This window comes from Erinaceus europaeus, chromosome 1 (assembly GCF_950295315.1).
Source record: "Erinaceus europaeus chromosome 1, mEriEur2.1, whole genome shotgun sequence".
Taxonomy (NCBI): domain Eukaryota; kingdom Metazoa; phylum Chordata; class Mammalia; order Eulipotyphla; family Erinaceidae; genus Erinaceus; species Erinaceus europaeus.
This window is the reverse complement of record NC_080162.1, coordinates 145,091,468-145,115,525: the sequence shown is the minus strand read 5'-3', so window position 1 is coordinate 145,115,525 and position 24,058 is coordinate 145,091,468. Positions and strand designations below refer to the sequence as shown.

Below are 24,058 nucleotides of genomic sequence, written 5' to 3'. Positions count from 1 at the left end.
AAAGCGCAAGGACTGGTTAGGATCCCACTTCAAGCTCCTGGCTCCCCACCTGCAGGGGAGTCACTTCACAGGCGGTGAAGCAGGTCTGCAGGTGTCTCTCTGTATCTCTTCCTCTCTGTCTCCCCCTTCTCTCTCAATTTCTCTCTGTCTCTATCCAATAATAAATTTTTAAAAATTTAAAATAAAAGTATGGCTCAGAATAATTGTTAATGGTCACTTTTATTATTAAAGGGTATAAGAAGACAACTTGGCAGCTACAAATGTAGTGTTGAAAGTAATAGATTTTGTGTTTATTTTAGAAATCTTTTCCTTGACCTCACTATCACTTTATTGAGAAAATGTTTTATTTTGAAACCTTAAGGCACTCAAATATCTTTGTCAGAAAGTGGCCATATTCTTCACGTAGTATTTATAGTAGTGACTGGTACCTTTCTCTTGATAAGAAAAATTGTAGTTGGTTAGCAGGAACTAGAAAAATAATGCTATTGTGGGTCAGGCAGTAGTGCAGCAGGTTAATCGCACATGATGCGAAGCACAAGGACCAGCTTAAGGATCCTGGTTCAAGCCCCTGGCTCCCTATGTGCAGGGGAGTTGCTTCACAGCAGGTCTGTAGGTGTCTATCTTTCTCTCCCCGGCTCTATCTTCCCCTCCTCTCTGGATCTCTCTCTGTCCTGTCCAACAACAGCAGTGGCAATAATAAATAACAAGGGCAACAAAATGGGGAAAATGGCCTCCAAGAGCAGTGGATTTGTAGTGCAGGCACCAAGCCCCAGTAGTAATCCTGGAGAGGGAAAAAATGCTACTTAAGCTTAAAGATGTTCCCCAGATTCTATTAATGCTTTGAAAATTATCGGTTACTATTAAATTGTAATTTAATTAAGCAAATGTCATTGAAACCTCTTTAATTCTTTCAGAATATGGCATTTCAAGCTGAACAGAAAATAAAAGCAGATATCTTACGAAGCTTGAGTACTGAACAACTATTCCGGTTATTATCTGATTCAGATCTGAATGTGTTGATGAAGACCTTGGGGCTTCTTAGGAACCTTCTTTCTACTCGACCTGTAAGTACAGTCACCTTGGCTTCCAGATTAACTGCCCTGCACATTACAAAGCATTGCCATCCTCTCTGTTCCCATCTACATCTGCCCACAGGTGTCATTCAGACACTACCCCTTCCCAGAGAAGCAGATAGTGAATAACTGGGCCTGACACCTTTATAAGTGTTTTGGAAGCTATTTCAGCTATTGCTTCTGGGCCTTTGACTCTTCCACAGACTGTCCTCTTTTCCTGTTCTTCCTCTAGTCTGGATATGAACCTGTTGGGGTAGGTTTCCTTATCTACCTAGATCACCTAGCACCAGGGTCTCTGCCTTTCCTCTAGAGAACTCTTTTCAAAAGGTGCCATTGCATAGACATCCTGCTCACCCATTGCCACATTCACTGAATTACCTCTGAAGAGGTCAGTGTGGGGAAGCTAAGCCCAGCCGGTGGGGTCCCTCGAGCAGCAGTGTCAGTGGAAGAAGCATGGGTGGACACCCTCTCTGTGCCTCACTTGTATTTCTTACGGTACATTTTTTATGTTTTTATGAAAGTGAGAAAAAGATCAGAGCTCTGCTCTACTTGAGTATGCACAATGGTGCTAGTGATCAAACCTAGGTAACACTGTATGATAGCGTCTGACTTTTCCAAGTTCATTTGTATTGTCTTTCTCTTCCTCTCCCAGATGATAACTGGGTTTCTCGTTGTTTTACAGCACATAGACAAAATAATGAGCACTCATGGGAAGCAGATCATGCAAGCTGTCACCTTTATTCTGGAAGGGGAGCATAACATTGAAGTCAAAGAGCAGGTATGTGTTTGCTTTTGCTGAGGGGCTTCTTTGCGGAATGAGTGCCAACAAGGAGCCTGCTGAGCAGTCTCCTAAAATGTTCAGATCTCCCCACGACAGGGTGCCAAGATGGAAGGTACTGTGGAGAAAGGTCCTCCATCACCCCTTCAGCCCTCTTCAAGTTCTCTTCCTCCTGAAATACAAGAGAACATTTTATTTTTAGTTTTTTTAAAAAAATTTTTTATCTTTATTTATTGGATAGAGACAGCCAGAAATCAAGAAGGAAGGGGGTGATAGGGAGTGAGACCTGCAACCCTGCTTCACAATACACAAAGCTTTCCCTCTACAGGTGGGTACCAGGGGCTTGCATGCTATAGTGCGTGCACTTAACCAGGTGCGCCACTACCTGGCCCCACAAGAAAACATTTTAGATAGTTGATATTAGGGTTTTTTTCTTTTTCCCCAATCAGCATTTATTCATTTTTTGGTAAAGTTTAAGTAATATGGCAAATTCTCTTACTGAGTTTCAGATATTAAAGATATTTCAGTTTTTTGGGTTTTTTTTTTTTTTTTAAGAGAGAGATAGCACCTATGCTTCCTTTAATATGGTGGGTACTGGGCTTGAACCTGGGTTATTTGCATGGCAAAGCAGTGCACTATCCAAGTGAGCTATTTTGCTAGCCCATTCAAATAACCCTTTATACAGGAGATATACTCCAGTTGGTTATTATGGCTTATCCTTTACATGTGCTTTGGGTCTCAGTTTACTGCTGTTTGGTAAGACGTGTTCCACATCTAGACTCATAGTAGTTGGTGTGTATTCTTTTTGTGATGTCTTTGTCTGATTTTGTTTTGAGGGCCATGCATGTTTCCCTCAGGGAATGAGGTAGTAATCTGTTCAGTTTTGTGCAAAAACTTGAGAACAATTAGTATTCTTTCTTAAATTTTGGTAGACTATATATCAGTGATGCCATTGTGGGAAAGTAGCTACAGATTTTATTTCTCTTATAGAAATAGGACTGTTTAGTGGCTAGGGAGGTTCAGTGGTTAGAGCACAGGCCTTCCCTATATAAGAACCTGGGTGCAGTCCTTGTTTCAGCATATTCCAGAGCAGTTTTCTAGCATGTCTGTCTGATTCTCTCATTAGATAGATCCTTTAGAAAATAAGTCTTAGCTTAAAACATTTAAAAGAAGGAGATAAAGAACTATTGGTTTGTCAAAAAATAATGACTCCTCTTTACATAGAAAAATACATCATGACTTTCCCAACAACCCATTGTTGAAGTTAGCCATTATTTGTTGAGTGAGTTTCAAATAATCTGTCCATTTTATCTACAACTTCAAACGTATTAACGTACAGCAGCTCCTAGTATTCTCTTTTTATAGCTGTAGTATTCTTTGTGGTTTACCCTCCTTTGTTCTATATATTGGTGGTGATTTCACTTTTCCTTAGTCTCTGTCACCTGCAGGCTCTTTTTACTGTTAGTTCAGACTCCCTCTAGACTCCACATGAGGCCAACTGGACAGGGCTCCTTCAGACATTTTGCTTCTCTTTATGTTCCTCAGATAAAATGTTTTAAAACAAGTCCAGAGGCCCTACTTGCCTGTTGAGAGTAGAATTTGTGGACAGTGTCCAGGCCTTCATTATGAAGGTTATGAACTTGGGAGCAAGTAGCATTGTGGGAGGGAGGAGGAGGGAGAGGTACTTGCAATAGCATCTGTGAAGCATCCACTGAAGAATCTGCATCTGAAAAAAGAAAGGAAGAAAGAAAGGAGGGAGGGAGGGGAGGAGGGAAATAAAAGGAAAAAAGAGAAAAGAGAGAGGGCTGGGTGGTGCCAAAGCTGGTAGAGCACATAAGTATACCATTTCATGAACCTGGATCCTCCCAGGCCCCACCTGCAGGGGAGAAGTTTCATGAGAGGTGGAGCAGTGTTGCAGGTGTCTCTCCTTTTCTTTGTCTCTCCCTATCTTTCTGCCTCTATCAAAAGAAAGAAACAACTTGTGGGTTATTTAGAAATGAAATTTTCAAGAAAATAATAACAAGTTATATTTTCCCTTTGATTTATATATTGATAAATGAAATGTAAGACAGGACTGCCTTTGCCCAGCTATGGGCAAGCTTATACCCAGAAAGGAACTGTTAACATGCTCTGGGTCTATGCGAGATGCTGAGGTTCTACTGACAGTGATTCCAGGGAGTAAAGTCAGGGTATTTCAAGTGGAGTCAGTGAGAACCCATGTATTTCAGGTGAAAATGACCTGAAGTCTTGAAAAACCTGGAGTCTAGGCACTGAAGGTTTTGCTCACCACTGGGCTCCCTCTTTTCCAGACATTGTGCATCCTGGCCAACATAGCAGATGGAACAACAGCAAAAGAGCTCATTATGACAAATGATGACATCCTGCAGAAAATCAAGTATTACATGGTAGGTCTTGATCTCTTTTCCCAGAGGCCGTAGCATTTGTTATTATTATTTTTAGTTTCTTTTCATATATATAAATAATTGTGTAGAGACAGAGAAATCAAGAGGGCAGTGGGGAGATAGAAAGGGAGAGAAACAGAGAGACAACCACAGCCCTGCTTCACCATTTGTGAAGCTTTCCCCTTGCAGGTGGAGGCCTGGGGCTTAAACCTGGGTCCTTGTGTGTTGTAGCATGTGGATTCAACTAGGTGCGCCACCACCTTGCTTCAGGGACTGTAGCATTGAAACAAATTGTATGGCCAGCAAGATAGCTCACCTCATTATGTACCTGTTACAGTGGGGAAAGCCTTGGTGCTGTGATATTCTTCCCGCTTTCTGTTTCTTTGTCTCTTTCTATCTGAAAAAAGCGTAATGTGGTGAGGCCCTAGTGATGACAAAAAATAATTTGTACAGGACTTCTAGGACAAAGAAATTACTCTTAAGAGATTCAAAGAGCTCTCTTTCATTCTGAAGAAGGGTGAATAACACCAAATCTTTGAAGGCTGTGCCATTTGGCATACCCCCACCACCAGCCCACTGCACACCATGTCATGTTCTGGGAACTTCCCTCTCACTTACTTTGAGCTCTTGCTTCTTTTTCAGTGCCAGCTCTCTCCTATCCTGGTCTTCTCTCTCAAGACTTCAGTGCCATGTAGATGAACTCTCTAGCCCTTTTAATACCTGGACACCTGCTCCACCTATTGTACTTTTTTGCCACCACCAGAAGCTGTCCATTACCAAAATGTGCAAACCAGAGATCTCACCTCTTTCCTGTCTCTTGATGTCTCCTAACAAACCCCTAAGCATAGATGAGCATGTTTTCTCTCTGCTTGCTGTATCAGAATTAAGAACTACAGAGGGAAGTACAAAACCAGCTAGGCCAGCTTCATGCTGAAGTCACATTTATAAACCCAAGTAGGCAACTGGCACTACCTGGTATCATCTTGTCATTTTCCAAGCAAGTTGGTAGACTTCTCCTCAAGAATACTTCCTTACCCTTGCTATCTCTTTTAAGCCTCACCTCTTATTTTATTGTTGTTGTTGTTGTTTGTTTATAAAATGGTGATGTTGGCAGGACCATGCCTCACCTCTTTTCCTACCTGCCTAGGAGAGCACTACTTAGCTCTGATTTATGGTAGTGTGAAGGATTGAGCCTGGGAGTTCAGTCTCAGGCATGAACTTCTGCTTGCATAACTAGTATGCTATCTCCCCAGTCCTAACCCTCATCTCTTCTGTTGTCTTATTATCTCAGAGAAGTAGGCAGCATGGCTAACCTGTGGGTTGCCGCAGGTCAGAGGAAGGGGTGCACTTCACTCTAAATTGACAGGAAGCCCCTGAAGGATTCAAGCTGTTACAGGACAAAAGTCTGATTTAAATATTTTTTTTCTCCCCCCCCCCAAATTAGGTCCTTGTACTTGGGTGACTTCACCAACCCCCAGGACACTTTTTTATAGTGGGATAGACAACCCAACACCAACACTTTCCCTGCCGCACCCCATGTGGTGCCAGGATAGGCCCTGGGCCATGTACAGTCTCCAAGTGTGAGTCTTACCAGGGGAGCTAGCTCTCTGGCCCTGATGAACATTGTTAGAAAACTGGCTGGGCAGAAGGGATTAGAGGGATATAAGGGGATGTGCAGGAGCCCATTATAGTCAGTCACGTCCACCTGTGTGGTAGACTACGGAAGAAGTTGTGATAGAAAGAAACAGGTTCCAGATCAGTTTTAGAGAAAGCTAGCAACACCTGCCAGTAGCTTAATGAATGATATGAGAGAATCAAAACTGATTCATAGCTTTGAACAGCAAGATAAATGGCAAGGTTGTTACCCTGAGATGGGAAAGATGGGGAGAGAAGAAATGTAGGTTTAAGGAAAGTGTTTAAGAATTCATTAGTTTAGGGCTGACAACAGCTGGCTTGGATAGTGCGCTGCTATGTCATGTGTGCGACCCAGGTTTGACACTGGCCCCCATGACATTATAGGAAGCTTTGGTGCTGTGATTTCTTTCAGTCTCTCTGTCTGTCTCTGTCTCTATCTGTATCTGAAAAATTATCCACGAGTAGTTTGGTGGTGACCAAAAAAGAAAATAAATCATTATGTTATTTATTTTTTAAATTTTTATTTTAAGAACAAAAAGGAGAGGAAGAGAGGCCACAGAACTGCTTCTCTTTGGCATATAGTGGGGTTGAACCTGGGGCCTCTGGGGTCTTGGATATGCAAGTTTTGGGTTCTCAGGCTGAGGTATCTCCCAGCCCAAGGAAATAATTTAAATTTTTTTATGTATTTGTGTGTGTGTAAGAGAAACACCAGAGCATCACTCTGTCACACATGATGTTAGGGATCAAATTCTGGACCTCATGCTAGAGCCCAATACTTTAACCACTAAGCCAGACCACCAAGAATCCACTTTTTTTTTTAAATATTTATTTCTTTTCCCTTTTGTTGCCCTTGTTGTTTTTTTATTGTTGTTGTAGTTATTGTTATTGATGTTGTCATTGTTAGATAGGACAGAGAGAAATAGAGACAGGAGGGGAAGACAAAGAGGAGGAGAGAGAAAGACACCTGCAGACCTGCTTCACCGCTTGTGAAGCGACTCCCCTGCAGGTGGGGAGCCAGGGCTCGAACCGGGATCCTTACGCCAGTCCTTGCGCTTTGCGCCACCTGCGCTTAACCCGCTGAACTACAGCCCAACTCCCAAGAATCCACTTTTAAACATTGACTTCAGTAGCCTCTGGTTAGCCATGAGAAGGTGTTGAACTGTTAGGAAAAACAGGTCAGGGAAGGTTGAGATAGAGGTCTAGGCTGGAGGCAGACACTTTAAAAGTCACTATCATGAAGATGACAGGAAAAGCCATGGAGAGGGTCCTGTACCCCTCCCTATACCACTTATTCTTTTTATTATTATTATTATTATTTTTAATAAAAAGGAGACATTGACAAAACCATAGGGTAAGAGGGGTACAACTCCACACAATTCCCACCACCAGAACTCCGTATCCATCCCCTCCCCTGATAGCTTTTCTGTTCTTTATCCCTTTGGGAGTATGGACCCAAGGTCATTGTGGGATGCAGAAGGTGGAAGATCTGGCTTCTGTAATTGCTTCTCCACCAAACATGGGCGTTGACAGGTCGATCCATACTCCCAGCCTGCCTCTCTCTTTCTCTAGTAGGGTGGGGCTCTGGGGAAGCAGAGCTCTAGGACACATTGGTAGGGTCGTCTTTCCAGGGAAGTCTGATCGGCATCATGCCAGCATCTGGAACCTGGTAGTTGAAAAGAGTAAACATACAAAGCCAAACAAATTGTTGAACAATCATGGAACCTAAAGGCTGGAATAGTGCAGATGAAGTGTTGGGGGGTCGTCCATTCTGTAGATAGCTAGTAGGCATAGTTATATTCCAAAGGGCCTGTGGCTATACTCGTGTTTTTTTGTTTGTTTGTTTGTTTGTTTGTTTGTTTTTTGCCTGAGCCTGAAATCTGATATGCAGGTAGATCCTAATTATTGTCTGGGGAGGTGATGTTATGGCTGGCAGAAGGACCAAAAAGCTGGATCAGGGAAGAGAGTAGCTCCCTAATATGGGAAAGGGGTATAAATATTGTTGACTGTAAACCCCATCTATTTGATGTGATCTGGGGCCCATATTCAGCTTAGGAGCCTGTGTGACCTCTGCATCTCTGTAGATCTGAGCTCATATTCTGTGGTCATAAGTAGGAAAGTTCCAAGCTGCCCCAATATCAGGACCCATCTTCCTCAGGTGTAGCATAGAGTATGTTGTCCAGCCTCCCTTCAGAGAATGGAACATTCTCTACCATTGTTGATCCAAGTTGAGAGCAAGGTCCTATGAGGGCCCACAAAGGGGTCTATTTTGTTGTTCTTGATAGAGATGACTGGTAACAATGGAGAGATGCCGGCACTCACGTGGAGTGGCTTCAACCAAGGGGTAAGCCACCAACCCTCCCTCGCCGGTTCTAGGGACCGCGCGATTCAGAAAGGAGGCCACAGGGAGTACTCTGGTACAAACTCTCATTTATTTGGGGATGGGTACAGGCTTATATATAGAGTTAAACAAAGAACATTTTTCACATATGTCAGAAATTACAGGTTTCTTAAAGGTCAGCTTGCCCCTATGGTAGGGGGCTGGTATGACAAGAACTGATGTGATGCATAAAGGTCAAAACGATTAGTCTCCATGATGCAGGCAAGTTAATTATCCAAAGGCATTTGGGAGAAGCATAGGGGTTAAACCAGTAAGGAGAGGTAGAGAAGAAGAAAAACAAAGCTTGATGTAAATCACAGATATCAAAAGGCCCAAGGAAATAAGATTTGGGGTTTTCACTGCCTGGTATTGGGGGGTGTATGATAGAGTGTGTTCTCCTATATGATCAAAAGGTGAAGTGGATGTGTGAACATTGAGTGAACCCTAAAGCAGGCAGCCATTTGTCGTGCTAGCAGGGGAAACTAAGTATAAGAGGCTGGTAGGCTTTCTGTGAGCTTGAGAGACTAACAAGGAGAAACTGAGTCTGGGAGGGGAGACTTTTCCCTCTTGGCTCTTCTCTATAAGGAAAGAGGCTAACAAGTGGGGTGTCTTTCCAGACCTTCATCCAAGGATGGGAGAGCTCCCCTAAGCTCTACCAAGCTTTCACATAGTCCCATCATGTCTGTTTGGGAATCTCAGGACTCCCTGAATAGGGCCCCACCACTTATTCTTAATTCTGGCTGTAACATGGTATATAAGATGACTTTTGGGACTTAAGAAAACCCTGATGCCCAGGATATGCCCCAGATCTGTTAAGTCAGAACCTCAGAAGGAACGAGATGAGGCAAGTCCTTGAAGCCCTCCAGGGAGGTGATACAACAAATGCTGTGTGCAAAGCACTGTTCTCAGGAGAGCATGGAGGGGAACAGAGAAGAAAGTGCATAGCCCAAGTCAAAAGCATCATGTTTGTCCAATGCTAGTGTTGCTGTGCATGTGTGTGTGTGCGGGGGTGATTACTGATCATAAACTGCACGCTGACCTGCAGCCCTGGAGTTTTACTGGTCCTCTTGTATAGTAACGTGCTCTCTACTGAGTGCTTCATCAACGAGCTCCATGATTACCTCTCCAATGTGTCCCGGAACTTCATCTCTCCAGAGCCCTACTCCATTAGGGAAAGATTAAAAACAGACTGGGGGTATGGATTGACTTTTCAACATCCATGTCCAACAGAGAAGCAATTAGAGATACCAGAACTCCCACCTTCTGCACCCCATAAAGAATTTTGATCCATACTCCCAGAGAGGGAGAAATGTCAGAGGAAGACAACTAGATGGTTCTGAACTCTGATTCCATCAGGACCCTGAGAAAGGAGGGGGTACAAAATGGATACTTGTAGTATTAGGTGTAGGTGAGACTTAGAAAGGAAGAGAAGGCAGGACCATAGGAAAAGGGGACAAATATAAGTCAACCTGTATCTGTGAACTTGGGATAACTAATGCAGTTCCCAGTGGAGGGAATGGGGACAGGGAATTCTGATGGTAGGGAAGGCGTGGAATTAGACCCTTGTTGTCTTATAATTTTGTACATCAACATTAAATCCATAATAATGATAAAAATTATCAGATGGGACTTCCTCCACTTATGTTTTCTTTTCCTCTTCTGTTCAAATAGGGCCACTCGCATGTCAAACTGCAGCTTGCTGCGATGTTTTGTATATCAAACCTCATATGGAATGAAGAGGAAGGTAAGAGACTGATGAAGTTTGTCCTGAAGAAAGTGATAGAAAGTCTTCCTAGGGGAAGGCACCATGATCCCCTGAGGTCCTGGGGTAGGGGCACCTCCCACTGATCCCCAGGCACCAACAGCATCCCCTATGAGGGGCTCATGGGGCTAGCCCGGGGCAGCAGATAGTGCAGTGCAGAGCCATGGTCAGCCACCAGTGCACCAGGTTACCTGCTCTGGAGTACAGGGAGGGGTTGTGGGGGTGATGCTGGAGAACCAAGTGACAGTCCCTGCCCTCAAGAGTGGGTAGGAGGACAGGCTTGTCATTGTGTGCAGAGGAGTCAGTCACACACATGCTGCAGATAAATAAGCTCAATGTTGAAGGGAGAAGCAGGTTCATTAGTGAGTCATAAGAAGTACAGGGCCGGAGAGATATCTCACTAGGTAGGGTGCCTGTCTTGTCATTTTGGCACAGTTTAAGTCCTAGGCACCACATGGAGGTGTCATGGTACCAGGAGGTGCTCTGGTGCTGTGGTGTCAGTTCCCCATACCTCAGTATAAAAGGAAAATAGGCCTGAAATGAAAATCGCACATGGGGGCTGGGTGGTGGTGCCCCTGGTTGAGCACATATTACAATGTGCAAGGACCCAGGTTCGAGCACATTACAATGTGCAAGGCCCCCGTCTCCACCTTCAGGGGGAAAGCTTTGTGGGTGGTAAAGCAGGGCTGCAGGTGTCTCTCTGTCTCTCTTCCTCTCTGTCACCCCCTTCACTCTTGACTTCTGGCTATCTCTAGCCAGTAAATAAAGATGAAAAAAATTTAAAAAAAAAAGAAAAATCACACATGTACAAAATCCAAGGTTCTTTTCAAGGGAAGAAGAAATAACAGTGTAAGACCTTGGTTCTCTACCGTGGCTGTATATTAAAAGTTATCTGGGGGGATTTTTGCACCAGCCTCACTCAATAAGGGTTCTTAGAAGTGGACTTGAGGCATAAATGGTCTTTATCCCTAGCTGACCCCAATGTACAACCAAGGTTGTAGACAGCAGGGGACCAGTGGGTCTTAGTGCCAGGCTGTGTGAGAATCATCTGGTGGACCTGGATAGTACACTGCCATGTGCACAACCCAGGTTCAAGCCCAACCACCAACACACTGAAGTGTTGGTATGCTTCTAAAAACCCCTTCTGTTTCATTAGTTTAATCCCCTCTGCTTAACACTATTCTATTTACATAACCACTTCATTCTATTTACATAACCTCTGTTAACAAGCACCACCTTCCCTCCAGGGCATTGGTGGTTTAGTGGTAGAATTCTCACCTGCTCCGCCCCCTCTCCTTGTCACACCCTGATTTTCACCAGTCACTTTTCTCTCCACCCTCTCTGCGTCACATCCTGTTCCCACCCTGCTGGGCTAGTAGATTTATAAGGACAAGATTGTTTGTAGTAGTTAGTTTAGCTTAGCTCAGCTTAGATTGTGCTGCATCCTGCATGAATAAAGAGATACTGCCTACAGCTCAACCATGAGTCCCTGGTCGTCTGTTACCCACCCGTGAAGCCAGCCCGGCGAAAACAACACTGAAGGAAGCTTTGATGCTGTGGTTTCTTTTCCCTATCTATCTGTGTATCTGTGCCTGCCTGCCTGCCTCCCTGTCTGTCTATCTATCTATCTGAAAAAGCCTGGATCAGTGAAGTCCCGGCAATGACAAGAAAAGATGCTCTTGAGCTTTTCTTGGGATTTTCAAATAGCCCATTTCTGGGTTCTATTCCTCGAGTCAGGTTAACTGGGTTTAGAAAAGAACTGGAGGGATCCATGAGTGAGTCACTGTAGGCTCTTCAGTGAGGAGAAAAGACTCCAGGATGATACAGCCAATGTTTGTAGAATAAAGTAGGAGGAGAAATCAAAATTAAATATAAGCCTAGGGGCCAAGTACCATCCAGGGCCAGGAAAACGGCCCCCCTCATGGAGCTCCTGGTCCAGTTGGAAAGTATAGCAGAGTGGAATGAGGTCAGGATGGCCTGTGGCAGAGCCCCTAGCATAAGGCTGAAGAAGATTTTGACCTGGACCCTACAATCCATGGAGAAACTAGACCAGAAGCTGAACCCAGGAAGGGCTTCAGAAGGGAGGGTGAGGAGAGGCCAGGTAGGACATAAGCATGTGGGGTGCCAGCCACACTGGGCCAGAGGAGATAGGCAGGGGCCGCTTGGAGGGAGAGCCACTGCTCTGGCTTCACATCGTTGATGTTGCAGCCACAGTAACAGTCGCATGGTTCTGGTCCCTGTGACCTGTGTGCTTCTCTCTCTTAGGGTCACAAGAACGGCAGGATAAATTGCGAGACATGGGCATCGTCGATATTCTACACAAACTGAGTCAGTCACCAGATTCAAACCTCTGTGACAAGTGAGTATCAAAGATAAGGAACCTTGCTCTTATTTTGAAAGAGTTTGGACCATTTAGTAGTTCACATGGCCAGACTTGAAAAATATTTGAATATTTTTATTTATTTTTTTATTTTAGAGTCAGAAATTGTGAGGGAAAGGAGAAATAAGGAGAGACAGAGAGACATCTTCAGTACCACTTCACAACTTGTGAGGCATCCCCCTTGCAGGTGGGGACCAGGGGTTTGAACCAAGGTCCTCTTGTACTGTAATCTGTGCACTCAACTAGGTGCACCACCACCCAGCCCCTAAACTTGAAATTTACTTACATTTAGACCGTAATTTGTTACTGAAGTTGCATAGTTTTATAACATAGTCATTCAATTTTTAAAATATTTTGGGGGCGGGGGAGGGAGTCAGGCGGTAGCACAGCGGGTTAAGCACACGTGGCATGAAGCGCAAGGACCAGTGTAAGGATCCCGGTTCGAGCCCCCGGCTCCCCACCTGCAGGGGTGTCGCTTCACAGGTGGTGATGCAGGTCTGCAGGTGTCTCTCTTTCTCTCCCCCTCTCTGTCTTCCCTTTCTCCATTTCTCTCTGTTCTAGCAAACAACGACAACATCAAGAACAATGTTAACTACAATAAAACAACAAGGGCAACAAAAGGGAAACTAAATAAATAAATATTTAAAATTTCATATTTTGATAGAATAGAAAGAAATTGAAAGGGGCAGGGGAGATAGAGAGGGAGACAGAGAGACACCTACAGCACTGGCCCACTGTTCATGAAGCTTCCCCCCCTGCAGGTGAGGACCAGGGAGTAGAGCCTGCATCCTTGTGCATGGTAATGTGTGCACTTAACCAGGTGCTTCATCACCTGGCCCCTATTTTAACTTTTTGAAAATTTTATTTATTAACAAGGAAGGACACCAGAGCATCAGTTTGGCACATGCAGTGCTGGGGACCAAAGTTGATCTCATGTTTCTAAGTCCAACATTCTGACTACTGCCCCTCCCAGGCCACTCATCTGTACAGTATTATAAATTGTCATCCTTGTTTACATTATGTTCACCAGCAGGAGGCTAGTTTCTGTCTTTCACCATACAATTGATCCTTTTGTGTGATTTATCTACCCCACATACCCTTCCCCTCCCCACTGTTCTATTCTTAACAACAGTTCCTTGTTTTGTTTATCATATATGTATATATATACATGTATATATATGTGAATTCAGACAGTGTATGTCTTTCTGGCTGACTTATTTCATTTAGCAGAATACCTTTTAGGTATGTGTTGTTACAAAGCTCAAGATTATGTCCATTGAAAAAGCTAAGCAATATTTTGTTGTGTGACCTTTTAACATAAGGATTCCCTTTATTAATTTTCTGTGAGCCAACTGGGTGACATCTGAATGAGGGATACGTTAATAGTTAGAAGAACAGTTTTTGAAAGATCCATCCATCCATCCATCCATCCATATGACAGAGAACCAGGATACCATTCTGGAACTTGCAGTGCTGGAAACTGAACTCAGGACCTCAACTTTGAGTGTCCAACACTTCATCTACTGCACCACTTCCTGGGCCTCATTAGCAGAGTATATATTATTAAAAATAACAATCTAGAGGTTGAGAAACTTGCTCTGAATAGATGTGAGTCTGGGCCATTGGAGGGCTGATTCAGAGACGGTTTCCTTACAGGGTTTTCATTAGAATAGAAATGTGTATGGGCCTTTGAAAAGCGAAGGGAAGACAGAAAGTGAAAGTATCCATTTGCTTAAAGTTTCATGGACCTCCTGCCCTCTGCATCCTGACCTGGCTACTAGAGATAGATGGATACAACAGTGATGACTAGGGAGGTCCTGGCTCAAGAGAGCTCGACGCTTAGAGATGCAGGTCATGCTGAGAGATTCCTCTAGCCTTAAAAATAGCCAGAGATGCTCTTCCACCCTGTTTACCCTTCCCTGTAGCAAAGCCTTCATTTCCAGCTTGCTTCTGTACACACAAATAACAACAGCATGAAGCAGCAGTATTTGGTTTTCAGGGTTATCACTGGGGCTTAGTAACTGCACTAAGAATCCTCTGCTCCCAGTGTCCATTTTTTTCTCTTTTTTTTAAAATTTTTTATTTATGAAAAGGAAATATTGACAAAACCATAGGATAATAGGGTGGGGTACAGCTTCACACAGTTCCCACCACCAGACCTCCTTACATCATCCCCTCCATTGATAGCTTTCCTATTCTTTAACCCTCTGGGATTATGGACCCAAGATCATTGTGGGATGCAGAAGGTTGAAGGTCTGGCTTCTGTAATTGCTTCCCCACTGAACATGGGCGTTGGCAGGTCAATCCATACTCCCAGCCTGTCTCTCTCTTTCCCTAGTGGGGAAGGGCTCTGGGGAAGCAGAGCTCCAAGGCACATTGGTGGGGTTGTCTCTCCAGGGAAGTCTGGTCCCATCTTGCTAGCATCTGGAACCTGGTGGCTCAAAAGAGACTTAATATACAAAGCCAAACAAATTGTTGACCAATGATGGACCTAAAGGCTGGAATAGTGCAGATGAAGTGTTGGGGGGGGGTCCTCCATTTTGTAGCTAGCTAGTAGGCATGTTTTAGTTATGTTTCAAAGGGCCTGTAGCGATACTAGTGTTTTTTGTTTTGTGTTTGTTTGTTTTTTGCCTAAGCCTGAAATCTGATATGCAGGTGGATCCTAATTATTGTTTGGGGAGATGATGTCATGGCTGGGAAAAGGACCAGAAAGCTGGATCAGGGAAGAGAGTAGCTCCCTAATATGGGAAAGGGGGTTAAATATTACTGTAAACCCCATTGATTTGATGTGATCTTGGGCCCATAATTAGCTTAGGAGCCTCTGTGACCTCTACACCCCTCTAGATCTGAGCTCACATTCTCTGGTCATGAGTAGGAACATTCTATGCTGCCCCAGTATCGACCCATCTTCCTCAGGTGTAGCATAGAGTATGTTGTCCATCCTCCTTTCGGAGGATGGAACTTTCTCTACTATTGTTGATCCAAGTTGAGGGAAAGGTTCTATGGGGGCCCACAAAAGTGTCTATTTTGTTGTTCCTGATAGAAATGACTGGTATCAATGGAGAGACGGATTTATTTGAGTTCTAGGCCCATCATGTCTGTTTGGAATCTCAGGACTCCCCAATTAGGGCCCCAGCTGGTGGAATGGCCTGATAGTGAATAAAGAGTCATCGTTAAAGTATGCCAGTCTGTTACCCTTATTCAACTTTTGCAGTCCTTGCTTTGATGAGGTTAGCTTTGGAGTGAGTGAGAGAACTATAATAGGAAGTAGGTGAGGAGGCTATCTAGGTCTAAGTGGACACTATTTCATTATGAACTTGATACTGACTCACTACAGACTTGTGTATTTTTGCTTTCAGGTATATATTTTGCCCTAATTTATGGATACATGTGAACATATGCTTTATCTTACGGGACCTGGTCTATATCTAGGTTTTGGGACTTTGTTAGGAAGTGAGCCTCCTGGAATGGAATTAGAGAATACCATGAAAGGAAAGGTCTCACCTGAATGATGAGGGTGAAGGGTTGGCATTTCATGCCTGACATCTCTGTACGCAGTCTGAGGTGAAGCATGCTGAGATGGTACTCGTTGCATTGATTAGGTTGGGATCGGTGGATGCAATATCATTTGGCCTGACTTGAGAGAAGCATGCAGGGAAGTGAGCCCCACCCCAGAGGTTCCAGGATTGGGAGAAACATAGGCTCTATAGAGGAAGTGGGAGATTCCTGTTGTCTTAGGGTTTAAGAAGACAATAGATAGTTATTGCAATAATCACATTGTTTGGCAGTTGGGTTAACTTTGAAAACTCCCATTGTTAAGATTTTCTGTATCATACACACCCTCACCATATTTTATGTCATTTGATAGTATTTGCATATAGCTGTGCCACCGGTTGCTTTTGTTCTTTCTGAACTAAGCTTTTAAGAGAGTCAACATATCAAAGACTCAGTCTATATATTAAAAAGACTCAGTCTGTGCTTTAAAAATTTGAGACATTCAATCAATTCAATTACTACAAATTGATAGGAGTGTACATAAACACTTTTTTTCATTTTTTTTCATATATATATTTGATTTGACAGGACAGAGAAATTGAAAGGGGGTAAGATAGACAGCTGCAGACCTGCTTCACTGCGCATGAAGCATCCCCTCAGCAGGTAGGGAGTGGGGGGCTCAAACCCAGGTCCTTGTGCATGATGGTATCTGTGCTTAACCGGTGTGCCACCACCTAGCCCCCAGCAACAGTGTTTTCATCCTCTAGACCATGGAACATTGCTCAGGAATCTCCGACAGTTTGCCTCTGTCCTCCCCCGTTGTCCCCCCACCACCATTTTAGCTGCTCCCTTCCAGAATCATATCCCTGTGCATTTACACTCTGCTCTGTATGATTTGTCTTCTCCACGGATAGAAAGGCACTTGGAAACTGCTCCGTGAGTGATGGACTGGCTATACCACACAGAGCAGACTGGCCCTGCCTTTCCAGAAGGGTGCCGTCAGTGCTGCCTCTGCTCAAATGGCTGACCTGGCCAGCCAGGTGTGGAAAGCGGGGCTGGAGTTAGACCATGAGGATGGAAGTCTCTGCTTCCACAGTGTAGCTACAGCTGCCTGCTTAAACGAGCAGACTCTGTCAGCCCCTGTCTTCTGGCTGAGAGCAGATTGTTCCCTGAGTTTTTCTCTCATGTTTTCTCAGAAACAAATACTCCCACTGAAGTTCTCTTTTCCCATCCCCCTCTTCCCCTCCCCCCAGCTGCTTCTCCCCTCAGTTTCTCTGTGTCATATAACACACACACACACACACACACACACACACACACACCCCTCTTTATTGCTAACCATCCTTTTCATCCCAGACTCAGAGGGTCTCTGGTCTCCCCGGACTCCTACCCCCTTTCTTCTTGATCCAATCTCTCTCTCTCTCTCTTTCCCCCTCCTCCATTTTTCTCTAATTGCAGGGTAAGAGTAGTGTTCCATTGAATATATATCCCACACGTCTTTTTTTTCTTTTTTTTATTTATAAAAAGGAAACATTGACTAAACCATAGGATAAGAGGGGTATGGCTTCGCACAGTTCCCACCACCAGAACTCTGTATCCCGTCCCCTCCCCTGTTAGCTTTCCTATTCTTTGTCCCTCTGGGAGTATGGACCCAAGGTCATTGTGGGATGCAGAAGGTGAAGGTCTGGCTTCTGTAATTGCTTCCCCACTGAACATGGGCATTGACTGGTCGATCCATACTCCCAGCCTGTCTTTCTCTTTCCCTAGTGAGGAAGGGCTCTGGGGAAGTGGGGCTCCAGGACACATTGGTGGGGTTGTCTGTCCAGGGAAGTCTGATCGGCATCATGCTAGCATCTGGAACCTGATGGTTGAAAAGAGTAAACATACAAAGCCAAACAAATTGTTGAACAATCATGGAACCTAAGGGCTGGAATAGTGCAGATGAAGAGTCGTGTGTGTGTGTGTGTGTGGGGGGGGGTCCTTCATTCTGTGGACAGCTAGCTAGCAGGCATAGTTTACTTACATTCCAAAGGGCCTGTGGCTATACTAGTGTTTTTTTGTTTGTTTGTTTGTTTTTTGCCTGAGCCTGAAATCTGATATGCAGGTAGATCCTAATTATTATCTGGGGAGGTGATGTTATGGCTGGCAGAAGGACCAGAAAGCTGGATCAGGGAAGAGAGTAGCTCCCTAATATGGGAAAGGGGTATAAATATTGTTGACTGTAAACCCCATCGATTTGATGTGATCTTGGGCCTATATTCAGCTTAGGAGCCTGTGTGACCTCTGCATCCCTGTAGATCTGAGCTCACATTCTGTGGTCATGAGTAGGAACGTTCCAAGCTGCCCCAATATCAGGACCCATCTTCCTCAGGTGTAGCATAGAGTATGTTGTCCATCCTCCCTTCGGAGGATGGAACATTCTCTACCATTGTTGATCCAAGTTGAGGGCAAGGTCCTAGGGGGGCCCATAAAGGGGTCTATTGTGCTGGTCCTGATAGGAATGACTGGTAACAATGGAGAGAGGGATTTATTTGAGGTCTAGGCCCATCATGTCTATTTCGGAATCTCAGGACTTCCCGAATAGGGCCCCAGCTGATATCTTTTTTTAAAAAAACCTTTTTTTATTATTTGCTTACCCCCCTTTGTTGCCCTTTTTGTTGTTGTTGTTATTATTATTGTTGTTGTTGTTGATGTCCTCATTGTTGGATAGGACAGAGGGAAATGGAGAGAGGAGGGGAAGACAGAGAGGGAAAGACACCTGTGAAGCGACTCCTCTGCGGTGGGGAGCCGGGGGCTCGAACTGGGATTCTTAAGCCAGTCCTTGTGCTTCTCATCACGTGTGCTTAACCCACTGCGCTACCGCCCGGCACCCCCACCCCCACCTCCACCTCCTACACACACACACACACACACACACACACACACACACACACACACACACACACACACACACACACGTCTTTTATCCAGTCATCCATTGGTGGGCATTTAGGCTGCTTCCATCTTTTGGCTATAGTGAGTAATGCAGCTATAAACATGGAGTGCATATATCCTTTCAAATTAGTGTCCTTTCCCCCATTTTAATGGGGTTATTTGTCTTATTTTGGCTGGGTTTTGCGATCTTTTTATGTATTTTGGTTATTAGTCCTTAGTCTGATATATAGTATATAAAAATCTTCTCTCATTCAATAGGGTGTCTTTCTATTTTGATAATGGTACCTTTAGCTATTCAGAAGACTTACAGTTTGAGGTAGTGTAGTCCCACTATTTATTTTTGCTTTTGCGTTGGTTGCTGAGGCACTCAGTTTTCTAAAGACATTTACAAAGCAGTGTCTGCCGTAGCCCTCCCCCATATGTTTTATGGTTTCCAGCCTGACTACCACATCTTCAGTCTATTTGGAGTTGATTTCATGCCCAGTGAGATGTGGTGGTCTTAGAACCTTCTGCATGTTTCAAACCAATTTTTCTAACAGCAATAATTGAAAAGACTATGCTTTCTAGAAACATTTAATGTTATGGGCCCCTTATTACAAATTAATTGTCCATAGAATTGAGAGCTTATTTTGAGAATCTCAGTTCTATTCCATTGACCTGTGTGTCTGTCTGTTAGTCCAGTACCATGCAATTCTGATTACTATAGACATGTAATATAAAAGGCCTACTGAGATCTTTTGGCCATTTTCCTTTCTCCTCCTATTGCTCTAGAATGAATATACCATATACCACTTTTTTTTTTAACTTTTCCTTATTACCTTTATTTATTTATTGGATAGAGACAGCCAGAAGTCAAGAGGAAGGGGGAGACAGAGGAAAAGAGACAGAGAGATACCTGCAGCCCTTCTTCACCACTTGCAAAGTTTTTTCCCTGCATGTGGGGTCTGGGGACTCGAACCTGGGTCCTTGAGCATTGTAATCTGTGCGTTCAACCAGGTGCACCACCACCCAGCCCCAAGTATACCACTTTTAAAACTAGGGAGTTGGGCGGTAGCGCAGTGGGTTAAGCGCACATGGTGCAAAGCACAGGGACTGGCATAAGGATCCCAGTTTGAGCCCCCAGCTCCTCACCTGCAGGGGAGTTGTTTCACAAGTGGTAAAGCAGGTCTGCAGGTGTCTCTCTTTATCTCCCCCTCTTTGTTTTCCCCTCCTCTCTCCATTTTTCTCTGTTCTATCCAATAACAACAATAATAATAATAGCAACAGCAATAAAAACAACAAAAGGAAAAATAAATAAATAGTAAAAAAACTATCGACTATAGGGGCCTGGGGCTGGATTGCTTGCATGGTAGAACACACACTTTACCATGTGTAAGGAGTTGAGATTGAGGCCCAAGTCGCCACATGGGAGCAACACACACACAAAAGTTTCATGAGTGGTGATGCTGTGATTTGACTTCCATCCTCCCTCCCTTTCTGCTTTTCACCTTCTACTTGATTAAAACACGCACGCACTCACACACACATACACACACACATACACACACGCATAGGCACACTTCTGGGAGCAGTGGAATTGTGTAGGCCTGAAGCCCCAGGGTAAAGGAACAAAAGACGAACAACAACAACTATAGTTCAGTCCATTACTAGAGATGATACTGGAGTTCAGCTTACTGCATGTTGTGTAGTTGGTATAGCTTTTCATCACCTAGTAGCATATGAAAACTCTAGCCTTTCCCCCCATGACTGTGAAGGAGAGACTACTACTGACATTAACATGAATACAGCATCTTTAGAAACTTCCCCAGGCCCCTGACGGAATGAATGATGAAGGGGGCCTCTCCCAGGTAAGCACTTCTGCGAGAATCAGGAAATCACTGCGTGTGGCATCCTTTCCTCTCCAACTAGCTACCTCCTCCTTGACAACACAAGCCCCACACTGGCCCCAGCCCCTCCTGTGCACCTGCTCATCAGCACCTAGACCTCTTCACCACCTTGAACTCCAGGTGCCCCATTCCCCATCCCTGCCTCCCTCCCCCAGCACGTCCCACAGCACTTGGTAAAAGTTGCTAGGCAATGGGGGGACTAGACTTGAGGACCACCTCAGCTGTGTACCATTGGCAGAGGAAAACTGTGGAATGGAACTGGGCAAGTGTGTGGGCAGTAGCAGTACTTTAAGAAAGAACCCCTGGAAGGTCTGGGGAAATAGCTCACTAGGATAGTGCACTGCTCTACTATTAAACAACATGGGTTGAGCCTGGCCCCTACCACACTGGAGAAAGCTTCGGTACTGTGATGTTTTCACCCTCTCTAAAAAAGAAAATGAAGAAAGGAAGAGAGAAGGAGAGAAAAGGAAACGAACCCAGAGAAGAGGACTAGAGCCGGCGTGAGTTTGAACAGTCAGCCTGTTACATCTCTCTGCCTTCACTAGGTGCCCAGCTGGACTCACTCCAGTCCCCTTTGGAGCTCAGCTTTTTAGATTCTTCCAGCTCCCATCTTTGAATCACAGGCTTTTGCATTAACCACTGTTCTTAGATGATAACTAACAGCAACTTTGTGATTGCAGGGCAAAGACGGCGCTGCAGCAGTACTTGGCGTGATGGGAGTGCCTCCCTCGTCATTGTCTAAGGAAGTACAGGAAGTAGCCTCATTTGATACCTTCTTTTTGCACAAGTCACCTTGGACTGCAGGGAGCTGTTTTGCAAAAGCAATTTGGTAGGCTTAGGTCTCAAATTCATCTGGAGAACATGTTTTTGGGTTTTGGTTTTTTTGTAGTAATTTCTTCAGAGGACTATTGTGTTTTGTTTTATTTCCGAGTTACCTGGACTCTATTAGAACAATCAGTCATTTCTTTTGGACCTACAATTGTTTGCCTATGCTGCAGCCACTTTGTGAGTGAGTGAGAGAGTGTGTGTGTGAGTGGTTGTGTGTGCTTGAGCACACACATGTGGGTCAGTGAACGGGTGTGTGTGTGAGGGATACCTCAGATGTTTCTTTTCTTATTTTGTGTGAAAATCTCTTTTCTACAGATTTTCCAAGGTTTAAGCATCGCTTGCTGTATAAAAGAAAATAACTTTACTGAATTATATACAGTTCAGATGAAATGTTATTTTAAAAACAAAACAATTGTTAAGTGTTCCATAAAAGTTATGTTGAATTTTGGTCAGATGAATATTTGTAAGTAAAGAATATATGCATTTCTGAACCTCAACTTACATAGATTTTCTTTATATATATATATATAGAGAGAGAGAGAGAGAGAGAGTGTGTGAGAGATAGATAAATATATATTAAAAAAGGAGAAAGAACAGACTGTAATAGGCCTGATGACAGGCACACTCAGGGGTGCTGTGCAGAGTGGTGAGCTAGCATCTCACTGCTGCCTATGGCAGCAGGCACAGGGCCTCTGCCTAGCGTGGCCCAGTGAGCACCTGGGCCTCCAGTCGGGTGGAGAGGGCGGATGGAGTGTGGCCACAGACTCCGCTCTGCACATGGAAACAGCAGAGGGAGAATTGTCCCCATCAGCAGTGGAAAACAGCCTTGGCTTTCAGTGCTGCCCTGGGCAGATTCTGGACACCAAAGGCCTCCCAGCCACCCTGCCTAACTCCTGTCACTGGTACAGCAGTGTCTGCAGGGTTTGGAACCAGCCATGGAACCTTGTGGTCAAACTCAAGGAGATCATCACTTCCAAGAAACGAAGTCCAGTCACCACATGCTTCCTGAAATAGTAGATATCACTGTGAAACTAAAGAACGCGCCACAGACTCGCCTGTAGGAAGAAGCAAAGAAGACCACCACTGAGAAGGCTGTCCTTCTCCCCCCCCCCCCCCAAGAGCTGTACCCAGAAAATCCCACACCAGTCTTTCAGGACTTCTACTCAGGGTGCTCCTCCAAAATGAGATGGAAATTGAGTCCAGGATGCAGCTAAGCTTTCCTCCCAGCTGAACCTCAAAGCACTGGAGTCTGAGGAGAGGAACTTCTGTCCCATCGAGTACTGAGTACTGCGGGATCATTTGGTTGCCCTGAAGTCCTTGCCTGCTCCAGATCCTGAGACAGCTTCCAGGGAAGCTCATCAGGTAGCTCCCAAATGGCACTGTTTCCCCTGGACCTGAGAGACCGTCTGAGGCACTGCAGACAGGAAGTAGGGGCTGCACCCAGGAGCTTGCTGAAGGCTTGTGCCCACCAGCCACTCCCCCAGGGGGCCGCTCACCTGCCACCAAACTGCTCTTTCCTCCTAGACTGAACTCTTCTTGTTTGCAAGTGAATGTTTTTTTTAATGTATTTAATGCAATTTTATCCTTCTGTTCTCAACATGACCACCCAAGATTCAAACAGATTTCCAAGTTCTTTTGATTTTTTCAGAACATCACCGGTCTGAAAATCTGTCACAGCAGGGATATGTACAGCTGTTAGAGTGCTGTTGAGCAAGCCAGTTAAAAGAAAACCTAGTCTATTCAGAATAAAGCCTTACTTAGACACACTAATTAGCATTTCTAGTATTGTCCCAACATCCTTTGCTGGTCTTCACAGAGCAGAACACTGTAGAGTTTGCATTTAAAAGTAGCAGATACAGACAAAGAAGCTAAGAATGCATTGCCAAGACAATCTAGAAACCAAAGAGCATTAGCAAGCTGAGGGCCCAAGGAAATGACACTTTGACACTCCAACTCTGTGACTAACTTTTGCCTGTGATTACAGATAGTCAAAAAGTGCTTTACAATAATCAAGTCATCTGATCTGAAGGAGGGAAAGTATATTTATTCGACAAAGCTGTTGGCTGCTCTGTGTGGGTGCAGTATTGGGTCAGCAAGGAAAAAGGAGGACTGGGACGTGGTTTCATATCTCCAGCCTGGCTTCTCGATCTCTCTTAATACTGCATTCTGCTTCTACCTGTGTGCCCTGGTTGTAAGCCCAAATTTACAGGCTAGAAGAGAATGTCCATTTCAATTTATTTCTTAAGCACTTTATGCGGAACAGTACATGTTCCTCTCGAGTGTTTGGATAATATGATTTTAACACATGCTAATAAAAGCCAAGAGCAGATTGTGGCAACTTCTAAAAAGGAGTCTGTTTTCCAGATGTCTAGAACCTTAGGCAGCAGAAGTAATGTGTGCTGGCTTTTGGCAACTGTGATTCGTGGTAACCTAGAGACAGTCTGGAAGTTTCTGCATTTTTGAATGAGGGTCCCAGGGCAGCTGGTCATGGGGGGCATCTGTAGTCAT

The 24,058-nt window shown here is 44.4% G+C and overlaps 1 protein-coding gene across 5 annotated transcripts in view; it reads left to right on the top strand.

Annotated features, from left to right (window-relative positions):
• ARMC8 (armadillo repeat containing 8) overlaps positions 1–23,172 on the top strand; it is a 120,793-nt gene extending 97,621 nt beyond the window's left edge. For all 5 annotated transcript variants that reach the window (XM_060196735.1, XM_060196742.1, XM_060196750.1 and 2 more), the window contains 6 exons: positions 915–1,064; positions 1,756–1,851; positions 4,161–4,256; positions 9,937–10,009; positions 12,293–12,386; positions 21,403–23,172. In XM_060196735.1, the coding sequence (XP_060052718.1) occupies positions 915–1,064; positions 1,756–1,851; positions 4,161–4,256; positions 9,937–10,009; positions 12,293–12,386; positions 21,403–21,436 (543 nt within the window). In that variant the 3' untranslated portion in view covers positions 21,437–23,172. The remainder of the gene's footprint in view (positions 1–914; positions 1,065–1,755; positions 1,852–4,160; positions 4,257–9,936; positions 10,010–12,292; positions 12,387–21,402) is intronic.
• The last annotated feature ends 886 nt before the right edge of the window (positions 23,173–24,058 follow it).